Source organism: Besnoitia besnoiti, chromosome IX (genome assembly GCF_002563875.1).
Source record: "Besnoitia besnoiti strain Bb-Ger1 chromosome IX, whole genome shotgun sequence".
Lineage (NCBI taxonomy): Eukaryota > Apicomplexa > Conoidasida > Eucoccidiorida > Sarcocystidae > Besnoitia > Besnoitia besnoiti.
Genome location: NC_042364.1, coordinates 1,478,835 through 1,494,779, shown reverse-complemented (window position 1 = coordinate 1,494,779; position 15,945 = coordinate 1,478,835). Strand labels below are relative to the sequence as shown.

The window sequence follows — 15,945 nt, the reverse complement described above, 5'->3', positions numbered from 1 at the left end:
TCCACCTTACATTCTAAAAGGGGCAAGACAGCGAAGCAGATGATAAAGACCATAATTTAATTCAGTGAGCAAGGGGAACAACCATGTTTTGCACGATGCCGTGGGATTACAGCGGACGTTTGCGGCGGTAGCACTACACTTGCTGCAAACAGTCTCGACCATGTCAAGCGACATTTTTCGACATTTTTGACCCCAGCTGCCACGCGTGTTCGGAAATGGGGGCCGGTCAAAGCTATTCGCTATCTCCTGAGATCTTCGATGCAGGCTGTGTGTTGAGAGATTGTTGCTAGGATAGTACATCGTTCTATCTGCCTCTCAAACTGGAAGACATCCGCTGTCCGAACCTCAGACTCACGGAACTTAAACTGCTACAACGAGCAACAGCGTCGCAACGCGCTTATTTCAGAGCACCCCTACATTCTTGTTGATTTCTGTCGATTGTCAACGGCGGACAGAGTTGTGGTACACTCTCGAGCAATGAAGCTCCCCAGTTTTCGGCCGACTTACCGGTATTGCCTCTGTGAATACTGAGCGGCGCATGAACTCACAGAAAGGTAGACCCCCTATGTGGGTCATCGCCAGCTTGAGGCTGGCAACTCTAGAACAGGGCGACTGCGCTAGTCAGCAGAGGATCCTACAGTGCATCGCTACTTTCGACGGGCGCCACAGCTGCGCACGGCCACAGGGCGGATCTGCTACAGGTGGTCACAATTCTACCCGGTCGATCACCATCCGTCAGGCAATGGATGGCAATACATGGACCGATGTCGCACCGACCACCAACTTCCTCGTTATCTGGCCGCATTTCATTCGGACCTCGTCTTCCCCCCCCCTCACGCATTTACAACTCCACAGAGGCGTGGTTACTTCCTTCTACCCTTCATGCGCATTCGGTGTTGCTTTTCAGATGAAATGGCCCCGCTACCTCACCTTCCGTTGTGCTTGTGCGCCGCATTTGCAGCGCCCGCCTTCCAGTAAACACCTCGGCTATTGAGTGCATGCACCCGTCAGTCACCCTGCTACCGTTCCTGACACGCGCATAGGGCAGCACGCAGACACAATACCATGACGAGTAGTCTTTCTCTGACACCGTATGTTTGTGGAAGAAACGACCCCGACCTTTGTCAAATTCGTTCAGCTTTGGGGTGTTGACTTGCATTTGTCTGAGGCCTACCGCCGGATACAGACACTACGAAGCGGCAGATACCTAGCTATCTTGCGGCGTGCCCGGCAGGCTACTAATATGAAAGCCAATACGGCTGCCTCGACCACGACAGCCCTCCTATGGTGTGGTAAAGACACCTTACCCTACCACACGACATGAATAGTGAGTTACTGTGGAGAGAGACGGCCAACACGAACCACATGGGAGAAGGCTCATGCATGACTTTGTCTCGAGCTGCTTCATTCTCGACCTTCGGCAGTGTGTCCGCCCTGGTGTTGATTCATGCCAGCTAGCCGGAAGACTTGGAGAGGTTCTTGGCAGCCACTTCGACTCCGTCCGTGTGGCTTTCTGGCGAAGTGGAGTTATTTAGCTTTTCCGTTGCCGGTCAACCTCTGATCTCACAGTACAACAGACAGCCATCATGTCTTCATCGTCGCGCTTCAGAAACATTGGGAGCGCCACCTCCTGTACCGAGGACATGAGCAGGGGCACGGCTTTGTGTATCTCACTGCTGGGCACACCGTCCGAATCCGAACGGGTGCATCCACATGGCTCGTCAGCTGCGGAAAGCGATGTCGAGGGTGAGGCAGGGAGGGGACCGTCTGCCTCTGTTTCTTCACTGTGTAGCGGACCGTCGGGCAAGGCTTTAACTCTTAGTCGCCTCTCCAGGCGACTGCCCTCATGGGTGGCAGAACGATGGATATTCGACCATCGTGCCGGAAGTGCGTACAACCGAGACGCGAGACGTGGCTTGACATCTTGTTCTGTTATATGCGGAGTTACTTTCTTGGGAATCGTTTTCCTCTGTGTGTACGGCATCGTATGCTGTATGCATACTGTTGATAACGATTTGTCTCCGCCGTTGGATGCCCGCGACACCCAAGGTAACACTGTGAGGCTGGGCAGTGCCCATACAGAACTCCTCCCGCCGTCACCTCCATCGCATGTTGACAGCTCAGTCGGACTAAAGGTTAGATCCGCGGCAGGTTCATTTGGGTGGTCGAGCGACGGCGAGGAGCGTCGCGGACGGAATTTAAACTCTACGCCCGGCGCACCAGTCTCCCGTAACGGTATGCTCTGCTGCCCACTCTCTGACGGTATTTTCCTCTGCTCTCGCTCCCGGAGCTATTTCGCGTTTGGTCCGGCTCAGGCTCGCCGTGTGTCGGCAGACGAATGCTTCCCCATTCGTAATCTTGCTTTGGGTGCATGACGGTAATTGTTCATTATGATTGTGTATACTGTAGGCGGGTTTCTGATATGCTCTTTATCTTGAGGGTTATCACCCCTAGACTGTCCGCGTGTTTTCGATGACCAGGAGCATTCCCTTCCTTCAGGGCGTTTTGTGAGGAACCGTGGAAGGAACCATGGACACCGCGTGATGCTTACCCACTCCTGAGCGTTCAGGTGCTGCGATTATGCCCTTACGCAAGATGCAGCCTCTTCGCCAGATCGGTTGGGATCGAAACAGCATCACACTACCAGATTTGCAAGAACGGCTTGTCTCTGCTCTTCGTCAACATGAGGGATTTTACGCACCTGATGAAAGAAGGTTTTCAGGCTTCTCAGATGGTGATGACATCAGCATTCATGACTACATGAACGCGCAATACTACACCGAAATATACGTGGGGTAGGTAATGCAGACGTTAACATTAATCACCTGTTTTGGCGGGGTGGCCGTGCGCTAGTGTGTTGCTGGTTGAGTGGCGCGATTTGCCAGGGGTCGCCTGTGCGAGGTAACTAGGAGCAGTGACCAATGCTGCGGGATTGTACAAAATATAGTCTTACATCCGTTGCCTCCGCGAACGGATGAGCATACTGGGCGCTTGTTCAGTATGCACCAGGTCGGGGTATGCGCGCCCATACTGTGTTTAGTCGCGCTGGTTATGACGCCCAAGTCGTAGCGTGATACGTATGAACCCCAGGCGGTAGCATGGTACGCCGTACGTGACCCCGGTGTGCACGCAGGAGTGCTGCTTACACAGCATGCGTTGGAATGATATTGGACCCGGTCCGCTTGACATGCACGCGTGTGTGCTCCCGTACACCGGATATGCATAGTGTCTGAGTGGACGCGTTCTTACTGGTGAGACAGAGTGGACGGACGGGCGGAAGCCGGCGAGGGCGCCGTGATGCGTGTAGCTCACGCCAGCTGTAGCGCGCCTTTATTGCCTGCCCTTCTCCCCAGCCCTCTTGCGCTGCCCGTGAGGCAGACGTTTGGTTTGCTCCCCTTGGCTCTGTGCGGCTTTCCAGAACGCCGGGGCAGAAGGTGCGCGTGGTGGTCGATACGGGGAGCAGCGACCTGTGGGTCTGCAGTGCGTCTTGTGGAATGGCATGTTTGCTTCACAAAACTTACAACCATAACAAATCGGACTCGTACAAACCTGACGGCACGACATACCGTGTGCAGGTAACCACTCTACACTCCTGTGCGGACTTATCCTCTCGACCACCATGCTGCAATCCTCAGGCTTCATAGCCATTTGTGCAGTGACTGCGTTTCTCCGTAATCCCTCCCGTGTCAAGCAGAGCGTGCTTGTCTAAGGCGTGACGGGAGATGGTTGACAACACGCGAGGAATTTCGGTTGGAAAGGTGCTACGCTTACTGGAGCCCTGGAACCCCTGATGAGCTCACCAGTAACGTTTTAGCGGTGTCGGACAGACGTTTTCCATGCCCTTCCGAGTGTCACTGCGTGCATCACTATCGTACATGCCAGCATGAATGCAAAGTACAAGCATGTGTGTCAGGCGTGAGCGGGTCCGATTTTCTGCCCTACAGCATGTTGTGCCTTGTGCGTACTCATGGGGCTGACGTTGCTTCCGCATCATAAGTGCCCTAGCGCAGAATAGAGACACAGGACTGCGCAGTTGTAGCGTGTTTCCCTTGTGTGGCACATCTCGAGCAGTCGTCACACGGTGTTGCAACTGCACTGTCTTCTGTTGCCGACATGCGTTCGGAAGCTGTTTCGCGGCTTAGGCCCTCTCCACCAATTCTGTGTTTTGGCATGCCTTGTTTGCGTATCCAGTACGCGTTAGGCCCTGTCGGAGGCTTCCTGTCTGTGGACGATGTGTCGTTGGCGTCTCTGCGAACCAAAGAGTTTTTGCTTGCGGAGGCAGATGATCTGAAGGGCCTAGGCGCGGCCTTCTTCTTTGGGATTTTTGATGGGATTTTAGGTGAGCTTTCTGCGGTGGCGGTATCGTGCTCGAGCAGATCACGTACTTTCGTGTAGCTTTGAAAGATGCGTCCCGATTCTACAGGTAAATGAAGTCGTTGTCCGCAGCACGAACCAAGGACTCGTAGCAAGCTGCACTGGCAAATTGTTGGTCCGTTATATAGATCATTTTGTGAGATCGATGGGGGATCCGCAGTACTCGTGGCGCAGGCAGTCTCCAGAGGGTCCCGCCACGCTCTTCTGTGGCTTCGACACCCCACGGGACTAGTAAGGTACAGCCATACAGAGAATATGTGAGGATTACCTGTGTAGTTCAGATCGCGGCTCGTGCATAACCACATTTTGTCTACGCGCCACGGTTCGCGTTTCTCTGATCTGTGGGCGTCCAGATGTTGCTCCTTCGCTTCCTTTCGCTGTCAGGCATGGGCTTCCCGACGCTTGCTACCAAGCGCCTTAAGCCATTTATGCAAGTCGCTATCGAACAGAAAGTCATTGACAAGTGGTTGTTTGCGTTTTACCTCGGTAAGCGCCTTGCAAGTCCGTAGCAGGAGGTGACATGATACAGTTGACACGCAGGAAAAACCGCATTCTGCTTTGGCTTCTGGCATTTGGGATAAATAATGGCGAGCTCTGGTGAGCTTCATGATCTCAGTTTTACCCCGATCGCCATCGGTGGTAACGCAGCCTGATGACTTACAATGGAGATGTACTTGAGTATGTATGCCGTTATGCCATGCAAGGGGTTGTTCAGGTGACAGGGCAGTCTGGGCCGTTAAATTACAAGCGGTCCCTATGGGTGTACTCTGGCTTCTACCCTGGCATTCGATACACATAGGTGTGTACGAAGTGTACACTGCATCTGCAGTACGGGTCAGAGAGAAGACATGTACTCGCTGATGCCCGAAACATCGAGAACGAAAGAGATAATCTCACAGAACACGCTCAGCACGACAACCAATCTGCCGTCACCTTACTGTCCGCGGTCCCCTTGCAGCATCGGAAAATGGAGTTGACGGAGAGCTCGCGATCGGCGGAGTGGATCGCAATCGGTTTGTGGGCGACATCAACTTCTCCAAGGTCGTCGATTCGCGCTACTGGATGATAAACAGCAACGGCCTGAAAAGCAACGGAGAACTCATCGCTCCAACTACGAGGGTGGGAACAGATATGCCATTATTTCGCTTTATCTGTTTTGACTGCCAGCGAAATCGGTACACCGCGCACGTTTGAAGAGCCTCGAATGACGGACAAACCCCTTTGGGCAAGCTGTGTTGCCGTTCCGTGCTCGTGGGGTTTTAGAGGACTCGCACAATGCTCGAAGCGTGGTCACATGGGATGTACAACGCATTTTTAGGCAAACACCAGTGGATGCCTGAGCACGGACCGGCACTGGACGATCCCAGTGGCATGCGCGCCCGTTGCTTGCTGGAGCTGGGAAGGTTAGGGTAGTGGAAACATAGATGCTGCCTGCTGTGTAGCGAAAGTACACAAAAACGAGGAGCACCTGGAGTATACCGACGCTCGCAGTTACCATAATAGCCTGGAGACGCCTGTCGCACACTCAGTCGAGAAAGGATACCCACAGAACTGTGTGAGTATCCCTTCAGATGATCATCGACAGCGGAACCTCTCTCATCGCGGGGCCGCTGGACGAAGTGACAGCCATTGCCACCATGATGGGAGCTTTCAGAGTGCCGTTCCTTGTAAATGGTAAGCTATTTCGTCTCTACCAGTGAGTCAGTCATTCCTCGCCCCGAAGGCGCACTGTGCCGCTGGAGATGCATCGGCAAACGATGCGGTTCTCACAGGCTCAAAAGGCCACTGTGTTCACTTACCAGAACGTTGTGATACGACGCGGACAATATCCAGTCTTGAAGGCGCCTCTGTTTGACGCTGCGGACCTGAGAGGGAAAATCACCGCTATTGCCCTACTGCGTGGGTTTTAGGGAAAAGTCTGAAGAGGCGGAAGAAGGCGCATCCAACAGCGTCGCGAACGAATATTGGCTACGCAAGCAGGAACGTCTCAAGAAACTTCCTTTCTTTCCGATGTCATTATCAGTGCGTTGGCCGGCTTCAGTTGCGTGGAGACAAGCATTTTTGATTTTGGAACGATGCTGGCTATCTCTCACCGGGATATTTACGTGGTCGCTACGTGCTCGTCATGGCGTAGGTCTCCGCATGCTCGGCTGAGCTTCCCTCCGCCACTTTTGATCACGTGAATCCTTCGCACATTTTGAGCTTGTGGGAACGAGGTGGCTAACTGACCTCTCCTTGTTCGCTGCACCACGGAAAGAGCGCCGCGTTGTCGTGTGTAGCGCAAGACATCGGTCCTGTTGACCAGCCATAAAGGGGATGAAGAGTTGCACGAAGGGAATCTGTCTGATTCCACTGGGGTGTCCGTGGTCATGCACTTTTTGTTTTGCGTCTTTTTCGGGCAATTCACAGGTACCTTCTTCATCGCGTGCGACAAGGTGAAGGTGCTCCGGGATTTACAGCTCGAGATTGAAGGTCAAGAGTACCCGATCAAGGCAAAGGATCTCGTCATCCAAGTAAGGGACGCCGCCGCAAAGACTTTCCAAAAAGTGATGAGGAAGGCAGACAGACGGACAACACCACCGAAGAGTCCGTCTGTGTCACCACTTTTCGCCCTACGTGCGTGGGGTTGTCACTTGACGGAGAGCGCCAACGTCCCCGTCGTGGAAGTTGGCGATTCCGTTTTCGCGCGAACGTGCATGTCTGGTTTTCGTCGTATATGCAGAACAGGAGTGTGGGATCTGTGTGCGTGCAATGGGACTGACCACGCAGGAGCCGGAAACTCTGCCTCTGCGCGCGTTTCTTTCGTTCAGGTCACCACAACCCAGGGCGCACCATGCCTCTTCGGTATGATGGGCCTGAAGGCGCTGGAAGGCGCTTTGGCATCGCCAAGCGATGAGATAATATCTCCGGCATCCCGTCTTGCTGCCTCCGCCAGAGGTCCAATTGGCCGTGCCTGGATTTTAGGAGATATGTTCATGCGCAATATCTACACGGTGTTCGATTACGACAACAAACAGATTGGCTTTGCCCGGCTGAAGGGCTGAACGGAGATACGCGTGCTAAGACCCGACCGGTAATGGGCAAGTGAAAATTGCTACATTCGTTCATCAGCTTCGACACGCGCGCAGAAGACCGAGGGTTGGTGACTGCTTCATCTGACACGCCTGTATATCCCAGATCACTCTTTTGGGCTTCTTTTGCTATCTGGCTGTGTGCATGGATGTCATCCAGACTCCGTCGTCCATGGGGGAGTGTCCCTCGTCGGCCGAATATGTGCAGTCGCTCGTACACTGCCGTGCACATGACTATCGGCGATGGCGACTCATGCTAATGTAGATGTGCTCACAGCCAGCTGTATAACAAAGCAACCCCTCCCATTCACACCCGCAGCCCCGCGCTGGTCTCTGTACCTGTGGTACCGTTCCACGTCTCGCCTTACTCGTCAGTCCGATTGCTGTGAAATACGCGACGAAGCGCCGGGTCAGAGCAGGGGTTCTGCACGCGGAGCGAGCGACGCTGTGCTGTGGTAATACTTGCATTATTTCGTATGCATACGTTATTCATGTGACCATGATAGGTATTACTTGGCGATTTGGTGACATCCTCACGTCGGTGGTACATCCAGTGTGCTTGTTACTTAAGGGACCAGTGCAGGTGAGCGGCGCGCCATCTGCTAAGTATGGACGTCCTGTCGAGAGTAGAAAGTGACCAAATGAAGATATTGCCTTCGTCGCTCACCCCCAGCATTGTTCCAACGCCCGACAGCAAATGCGAAGGGCACTCATGTTCGAGAAGCACTGAGGGAGTAAGGTGTCGCTATCCATGTATCGGAGAACGGAGGATATACTGACTGCGGTATACACAACTCGTACGTGTACGTGATACCCTGAACAACCTAGAACAAGCGAGCATTGCAAAGCCGCTATTGGGCGCGGGAGTATTTGGAACACGCCAAGCAGAATGTCAACAGGATGACAAACGCAAGCAATTGACGTGGCGGGACACTAGAAGGTGCTCCTGTGGTACGCGGAGGAGCATCCGGGTGTGAACCCAGTTCAGTAAGGAGTTTTCATCGAAACTTGAAGCCACGTTAGTTGCAGCGCAATCTCAGATCACAACCGACAACAGGCGGGGACGTTATACGAGGTATGACTATACAAATATAGATCGATTTGACGTTTGATTCACGTTCATTGATGCATGTGCAAAGCACACACAGTCGATATGCTCAGGTGTCTTCGTTCCTTTGGAGCATCTACTGTGGGCACGCACGCGAAGCGGTCTATGATCGCGGGAGACGCAGAGCAGTGGCTGCTCTGCATCTGGCAATACCTGCTGCTGACACACAGTTCGCCGGGATAGGGGAGGGGATACACAACTAAGAGGCTCTCAAGTCTCACCCACGACCAATAACGCAGGACACTGCAATGCCGACTGGCGGACGGTCTTTCGTTTTGATGTACACAGAGGAGACACTCTCAGCAGCCTGCACACTGTACACGGTGCTGTCGTAGGCTCGAGCTCGACGGACCGGTACGTCGCGCGCTGACCGCCTACGTATGAAGTTTTGAAGGCATTTTCTACCGCCGTTCTCTTCCAGCCGAGGCTTTCAAAGCCCACAAACAGGAAAGACCTACATGTACAACGGACGCAGTATAACGGAAGCTGCGTCTCTTCTGTATGCCACACCGTTACGGGAGAAGAGGTCTCAACTCCCGCGTCCCCTTGCGCCCGTTGAAAGCCTGGGCGGCTCTCATGGAAGCCAGAAATGCGGCTACCATCCCGCCTAGCAAGTCATGCGGCTGCGGGTTTGCAGGGTGTGCCCCGGAAGGTGCATTCCCACCACGACTTCTGCGCAGAGGTGGGGGAGGGGGGACCTCCTCATAAATGACCCTGCGTCGCACGTGTAAAGCAGCATCTCTCCATAGGTCCCAAACGGCCTGTTCACGCGCCAGTGTCTGCACTCTTTCTCCCGCGACGGCAATAGCCTGTCTGCCCTGGTTTTCCGCATAACTTTCGAACACTGCCATCATGCTTATTTCCAGCTTTCTTAGATTATTTAGCAGCATAAGAGTATTCCTCAACTCCGCCAGACTCGCGAATATCCCTCGCCACTTCCTCGACCACCTGAAGCGATCTGCTGGAGAGCGCGTCGTACGTTCTCCTCCTCCCGCCGCCGCTCCCAGACTCCGTTCAGCATACTCAGTAGCAGTTGCTCGCGACTTTCGCACTCCGGACAGAGACGAAGGGCGGTTGATTCTGCACTCGCATTGGAAAGACTCCAAAACGATGTCGGAGGCGGAGGCGTGGCGGGTTGCTCACCTGTCTGGAGGGGACGTCGACTAACACGGCTCGCGGAAACGCGCATATCAGACAATGCAGGATTCCCCCGCGAAGGCGGCTCCGTAGCTTGCCGACCATTTGCTACTGCCTTGCCTCTACTTCCACGCGGACGGTCCGGAGCGCTAGGCGCGGGTGGGTGTTGTTGCCCACTGTCATTTTCGAGGATAGTTTTGAGTAGCTTATCGCTTTCATCCCCTTCATCATGAGGTTCGCCTCTGTTCTTCGAACCCTTCGGACGACCTCGATGTCCCAGGTTTAGACCACTGAAGAGGCGACGCAAACCTGGCACCTTCGGCCTAGCTCCCTCCCTCCTTCTTCTCTCTTCTTCCTCGTCACCTGAGAGCCTTCGTCGTCCCAGTAGTCCGTCTCCATACCCACTTTTCCAACCCAGGAGGGGTGTAGCAATCACGGGGGGGAAGAGGCTCGAGGCATGGCGTGCCGTCCCGTCGAGGCGCAAGATACAACGACAATCTGTGAACTTCGTACTGACCAAATGCCAATGCGAACTTCGCTGCAGGCAAGGCACGTAGTACCGTTCCTCCGCAACTCGATAACCTATCGGTGAGCGCCAGAGTCTGCATTCCTCACTCGGCTGTGGTCATATAAAACATGCCAAATGCGCGACCGCAGTGGGCATACACCGCCTGCACGTGGATCGAGAGCAGCCGAATACTCCGGTCAAGACCATGGTGCACCTAGTCATGCCGACGTGGGCGCTGCATTCGTCTCGAGTGCCGCAAAAAGCGCAACCCAACAGCTTCCTTCCGGTTTCTCCACAGCTTCCAGCACAGGGACAGACGCACCCCCGTGGCAACAACGGCGAAGCCAACCTAGTGGCAACACCTGCAATCATATATGAGAGGCCTATACTATCGATCTTGCTGCTTGCGCGGACAAGCCAAACTGCTGCTGAGGTGTGCCCGCGGCATGCCCCGTTTAGCTACGTACCTTTGTTCGAAACGTGAATCCTGGTAGTATTGCTTGCAGTGGGCGTCTCAAAAACTGCATTGACTGCATTGCCGGAACCAGCTACCGCGCTGCGTGTGCGTTCCCCTTTGTCGAAAATCCAGCGAAGACGATTCTGTGGCGTGCGCCTCAACCGCAGCGTCGCTAGATAGTGCTACGCAACCTACCCTGTTGGCGTTCGCGCACTGCCAGCGCAGCTTTTGAGGCCACCCATAAAACCAGAGGGATGCCCCCGAACTTCACCATTGATGAAAATTTTCGCAACCCCCGTTTACTTTTCTAATAGTATTGGATGGCTGCGAGTACCGCGGATCTGAGGAGATGCGCAACCCCGGGTTGCCACGGATATAAGGAGACGCGCACCCCCGGCCAACTACGGTCCCAAGGCGTCGTCAGACGGCTACGCTGCCAGCGGAAACAGCCACCGCAGGCGTGCCAGTGTGAATCCGAAACGATTGAGCACTGTCTGCAGCGCTAATCTAGACAGTCATGACTCCTGATGGGCCTCGCAGTACTTGTGTGCCACCTGACTTGCTCCGGAGCCAGCGGACACTTTGATCAATCCTAGGCCTGCATTTACCACGACGGGAACACAGAACCATCACTTAGACATAGAATATGGCTGTGACTTTTTATCGTGGCACAAAATAGCATACTATTAAACGTTGACACGGGAGCTTGCTGTACAACTTCGTGGACTTGTAGTCCCTCGCGTGCCGCTGTGGCATCCAATATGGCGAGAGGCGAGCCGGTACTCGCAACCAGCTAGAGAGAAGGGCCGTGGCGGTCCAGGTACCGCAGCGCTTGTGTGGACAGCGGCCAGAAAACGAACAAAAAACAATGCATAAGCGTGATCCCGATGGGTCTTGAGGTCTCTTCGTTGGCCGACGCTTTCTAGCACTGCCACCATGCGAGCAGGTAGACGGCAGCATCGTCGTGTCAGCCAGTCCTGTAGTGCGTGGGCGGCATGCATTGTTCACAATATGAGATAATTGGGCGCCAGCGTTGGCAATATGCGAGTCCCTGATGAGGTAAACGGACCCAATGCGAGATACAGAAACAACATCTCTGAAGAGAAAGAGTCACCCGCTGTGCCGCCGTAGATGTGGCCTCCGAGGGAAAGGGGGGGAAGGGCCGAGCTGGACAGCGAATGACGAAAGGTGCAGGAAGCCCCAGTTGTGAAATGGACCGATCGAGAACAATGGCCATGAAGGAAGGAGCTCCCACTTATGGCCCGGATAATACACTGAACTACGACACTGTAGGCGATCCAGTATTTTCAGATGCCAACAGGCAGAGACTCATGAAGAACCAACTACTTCACAAAAGGCCCAGAACAAGCCGATCGACCTACTTTTGTTAGAGGCTTCGTCGCTATTGTCTTCCCCATCTAGCCAAGGCGCTTACGGACCGCGCCGAGACCGGAATGTTCTTCCACCCTTTCGTGATACATGCAACCTGGGACAGACAGCGGGTATGCAGAAGGAACCGGTAGACGGGTAAGTCACGAGGAAGAAGACCGATGGCGCATGGAGGCGGCCAGACCGAAGCAGTGGCTCACCCAATACTGCTGACGATGCGAGGTGACCACGGGTCAGTGAGCCTCAGATAATTGTGTGGCGACTGCGCAGACACCCAGCACGCGTAAACTAAACACCCTGACGTAGTGACATCGTGAAGAAGTCCTTCCAGACTACTCGTCCCAACACTGCCGGACATCTGCTGCTTCACTGAGTGTGTAGTGGAAGACGATCTCAAAAAAATCTCTACCTGAATCAGAATCCGGTTTACGTGAGGTGCTTCAATCCGAATAGGAAGATGCCTGAAGTATGTTCTTCGAGGGATCGCGGCTGTTGATCGCCGCTACAGGCAGCCGCAAGTGATTGATAGGTCTGTTCCAGCGCAGAATCTCCAGATTCTGAGAGTTCATTCCACCTTCCATTACATGAAAATAGCTTCAAAGATTTAAAAATCAAATTCCACAGCGTGGCGGGCGGTGTACATACGGTTCGAAGACTGTTGAACAGTCGTCGAACTTACAAGAAGACTATACGTCGAGTGTACCTCAGCGACAGTGCAAGTCCAGCTGAGGCCTTCTGTGCAAACGGAATGGTAAGCTCTTTGTACCATTTTATATTGGTGAATTGGAAGTAAAAGTGGACAAAAAAGAGATATGGCAGCTACTGCCATGGCGTTTGGTAGTCAGGATAGATCTGGGTGCACCGCCAGCTGTATCGCGCCGGCCAGCTCAACTTCTAGTGATCAGCCTCACTGACACGTTAAATGAGGCTGAAGCAACGCTAACAGCAGCATACGCGCATAAATCCAGGTCCCACTGGACGTCCTGTCATTGGAGCGACTCGCGCCCTCTCGCCGCGTGTGAGCTCACTTTCAGCCAGCCTCTTCGTCAATTGAACCACCTGCCGGGTCGCTCCAGTGCATGCCCACCTCATGAAGTCTTCATCTTGGAGTTTGCTGCAAGTGGCAGGTTCGGAGGAGAGCTTAGAACCCAGCTAAAGAATTTTTGTTTACACCCACTGAACTTTTTTGACTGTGCCAGGCGTCATCCGCTGGGGACGCTGAAAGGGCATATGACCACCCGCCGCGCATCTAGCCTGTTGCATTGTCCTTGCATGCATACACTTCGCCTGTCTACGGGCGAGCCGCGTGACCCTGATCTCCATCTTCACTCCCCTCGCGCTGTACACAAATAAACCGGGGGTGAGATAATTTTTAGGCGCCTCAATGGGTTGAAGGTCGGTGCTGGAACGTACGAAGTGATGTTTCTTTTCTGGCCACCCTGTTGGGAGGACTCACAGCGGACTACACGCACCCTCGTGCCAGCCGGCGGGTCGATTGCAGCAGCCCAGAAGCCCTTTCTTCGCCCTCCATCATTGGTCTGCGGTAGCCTGCGACAGTGGCTCAAGCGTGACCGCTTTCGCCCCATCCGCCGGCCCTGCTTCCTCGCTTCCATCGCCGCTGCTTACTGCTGGAGCACGGAGAGCGGGTAGTGTCCTTCTTTGGGTGCTTCAGTTTCTGAACGCCAGGCTTTCCCATGCTGTCGTCTTCGTACCACTTCGCGGGTCCTTCTCGGCCGTCATGGCTGCCAGTGTTTGCGCACATCCTTCCGGCGGATAACTCTGTTCCCATATTAAGCCTCCGATGCCGACCCCGGGCTCACGCCGGTGGCCAACGGCGAGTGTTTTCACCGCAAGTTCTTCCCACAAGAAAGAGCGACTGCGATTCTTCACGCCTCAGGCGATCGGAGGTTGGCGGCGAAGTCCGGTCTGACGCAGGACGCCCACCAATCAGTTCCTTGGATTCCTGCTGCTGCCGCATCTCCCAGCTTGCCGCAGGGCAGCGCTCGTCGGCCCTCGGACCGCGGCAAGTTGTTCAAGCGACACATTCGTTCAGAGAAATGGAAGGAGCTCGAGGCATCTTTCGAGGGTTTCGGACACTCTATTCTCCACCCTTGTTCCCTCACTCCCGAGCGTCGCCAGGGTCGTCGTTGCCGCACGGGCTTTGTCCGCTGGTGCGCTGCGCACTGATGTCTCAAGCCCTGAACTGCGCCTGTCGCAACGTCCTTTCCTCGTCCTCCATGACCTTCACTCAGCAAACCCTTTCTGGAAACCCTCTACGCCTCTGGGGTCTGCGATGCCAGCGCCACCTTCGTCCACGCGACATCCCGCGAGCGCACACCAGACCCGAAGGCAACGATGCGGCGGGCGTCGCGCGCAGCCCCGGGCATGCGCAGCTTCCTTTTTGTGGCAAGTCGATATCCCCAGCGAGCACGATCACAGGGAGGACCCAGCTGCCTACGTCTTCGAGCTCTGACCGACGCTCCTCTTTCTTCCAACTCTCCGACCTGCGACTGTCTCCCAAGAAGAAGGGCGGAGCCGCAGCCGCAGCGCAGAAAACGCAGACGACGGGCGGAGGCAAGGCGCCCCAGGGCGGACCTGCGGGGGCAGACCACATCTTCAATATCTTCAAGGACATTTCTGTCGACCACAAACTTCTTGACGACAAAGACTACCCCGCTTGGCTCTTCACGCTGGACAAACCGGAGAAGACGTACGGCGAACTCGCCATGACCTTTTTATACGGCGTGGTACGTCGGATCCATACATGTGCTGTAAAGAAACCAATCTGGCCGTTTTCCGAACGCAGCTCAGGCATCTGACGCCGTTTTTTCCGCCACGTTGACTCTCACGTGATTCTGCCGCTGAATAGTTTTAGATAGTGACGCCAAGTAACTCGATATGTCAGGAATCACGATGCTTGTCAATGTTCGTGTTGGCAGTGTAGGCTGCTGTTGCCCTGCGCTCGTTTTTCCGCATGTATTGGCGCTGCCGTACCAGGGATGCATGTGCATCTATCTGTCGCTCCCACTGCATTTGTCTATCTATATCTGTCTATGCAACTTTCCCGTCCCTCCCGAAAGTGTTCGAGCACGACGTCGGTGCGTGGGGGCGGACATCTGCCATCGCACTGTCGGCGATGCCTGCGGCTGTGCCGTGGCAGACGAAAAGCTGAGACTGACTCGGTCTTAAAAGAGTTCTGGCAAGATGCCGAGGGCTTGGGGCGCCAGATTCGGTTCCGCTATTGGATAGCGTGAAGTGCCCTGACCCCAGGGATGCCTGCTGCCGTCAAGTTCTGACTTTGGCTTCCTGCTGTGCAGGCGAAGGGATCGCGATCTGGAACCAGGTTTCGCGAACTCGCGGTTCTACGTGCCTCTTCCACGATCTGCGCTTCGATTTCCTCTGCTGGACCTGTCTTTTTTTCAGGGCATCGAGAACGCAACGCTAGATGAGTATCTCCGGTTTACCCGCCTGCACACGAAGAACTTGATAAAACTGAACAACATGAGGCTGAAGAAGTCTAAACGAAGTTCCGTCAAGCCCCTTTTCTGGGACGTCTGAGGTTTCACTAGTCCTTGCCAGTAAAAGAGAGCGTCCAAATTGACCGGGCGCATGCAACGCTGCGCGTTGCGCCATCCTCTCCACCTCTGCACTTTGAGCAAGATGCCGGCCGGTGTACCTTTAACTGCCGAAGACACCACATGGACACCATTCTTCTCAAGGGTGCATGTGTGGGTGTATTCCGTTCGTTCCTTTGTAGCGGGATTTTCCGCATAAGTTTTGGGGGAAGACCGTGGTACCCTTCGTTTCTTCGACTGTGACAAGCCGGTAATTGTCGTGTCTACCTTTCAGTGCTCGTTCCACATACAACTCTCCGGTGCTCGTGAGACACTTGCTTCGCAAA

General features: G+C 54.5%; 2 protein-coding genes across 2 annotated transcripts; both read left to right on the top strand.

Annotated features, from left to right (window-relative positions):
• Positions 1 to 2,580: 2,580 nt before the first annotated feature.
• BESB_013830 (aspartyl protease ASP1) lies at positions 2,581 to 7,418 on the top strand (the record flags this gene model as incomplete). The annotated part of the gene is made up of 8 exons (XM_029360113.1): positions 2,581 to 2,795; positions 3,419 to 3,575; positions 4,192 to 4,339; positions 4,759 to 4,860; positions 5,333 to 5,493; positions 5,946 to 6,048; positions 6,784 to 6,887; positions 7,185 to 7,418. 8 exons carry the CDS (start codon positions 2,581 to 2,583, stop codon positions 7,416 to 7,418), a joined length of 1,224 nt encoding a protein of 407 aa, XP_029216780.1.
• A 6,812-nt stretch (positions 7,419 to 14,230) lies between these two features.
• BESB_013820 (ribosomal protein L37) lies at positions 14,231 to 15,602 on the top strand (the record flags this gene model as incomplete). Its single annotated transcript, XM_029360112.1, has 2 exons — positions 14,231 to 14,791; positions 15,468 to 15,602. 2 exons carry the CDS (start codon positions 14,231 to 14,233, stop codon positions 15,600 to 15,602), a joined length of 696 nt encoding a protein of 231 aa, XP_029216779.1.
• Between the last annotated feature and the right edge of the window lie 343 nt (positions 15,603 to 15,945).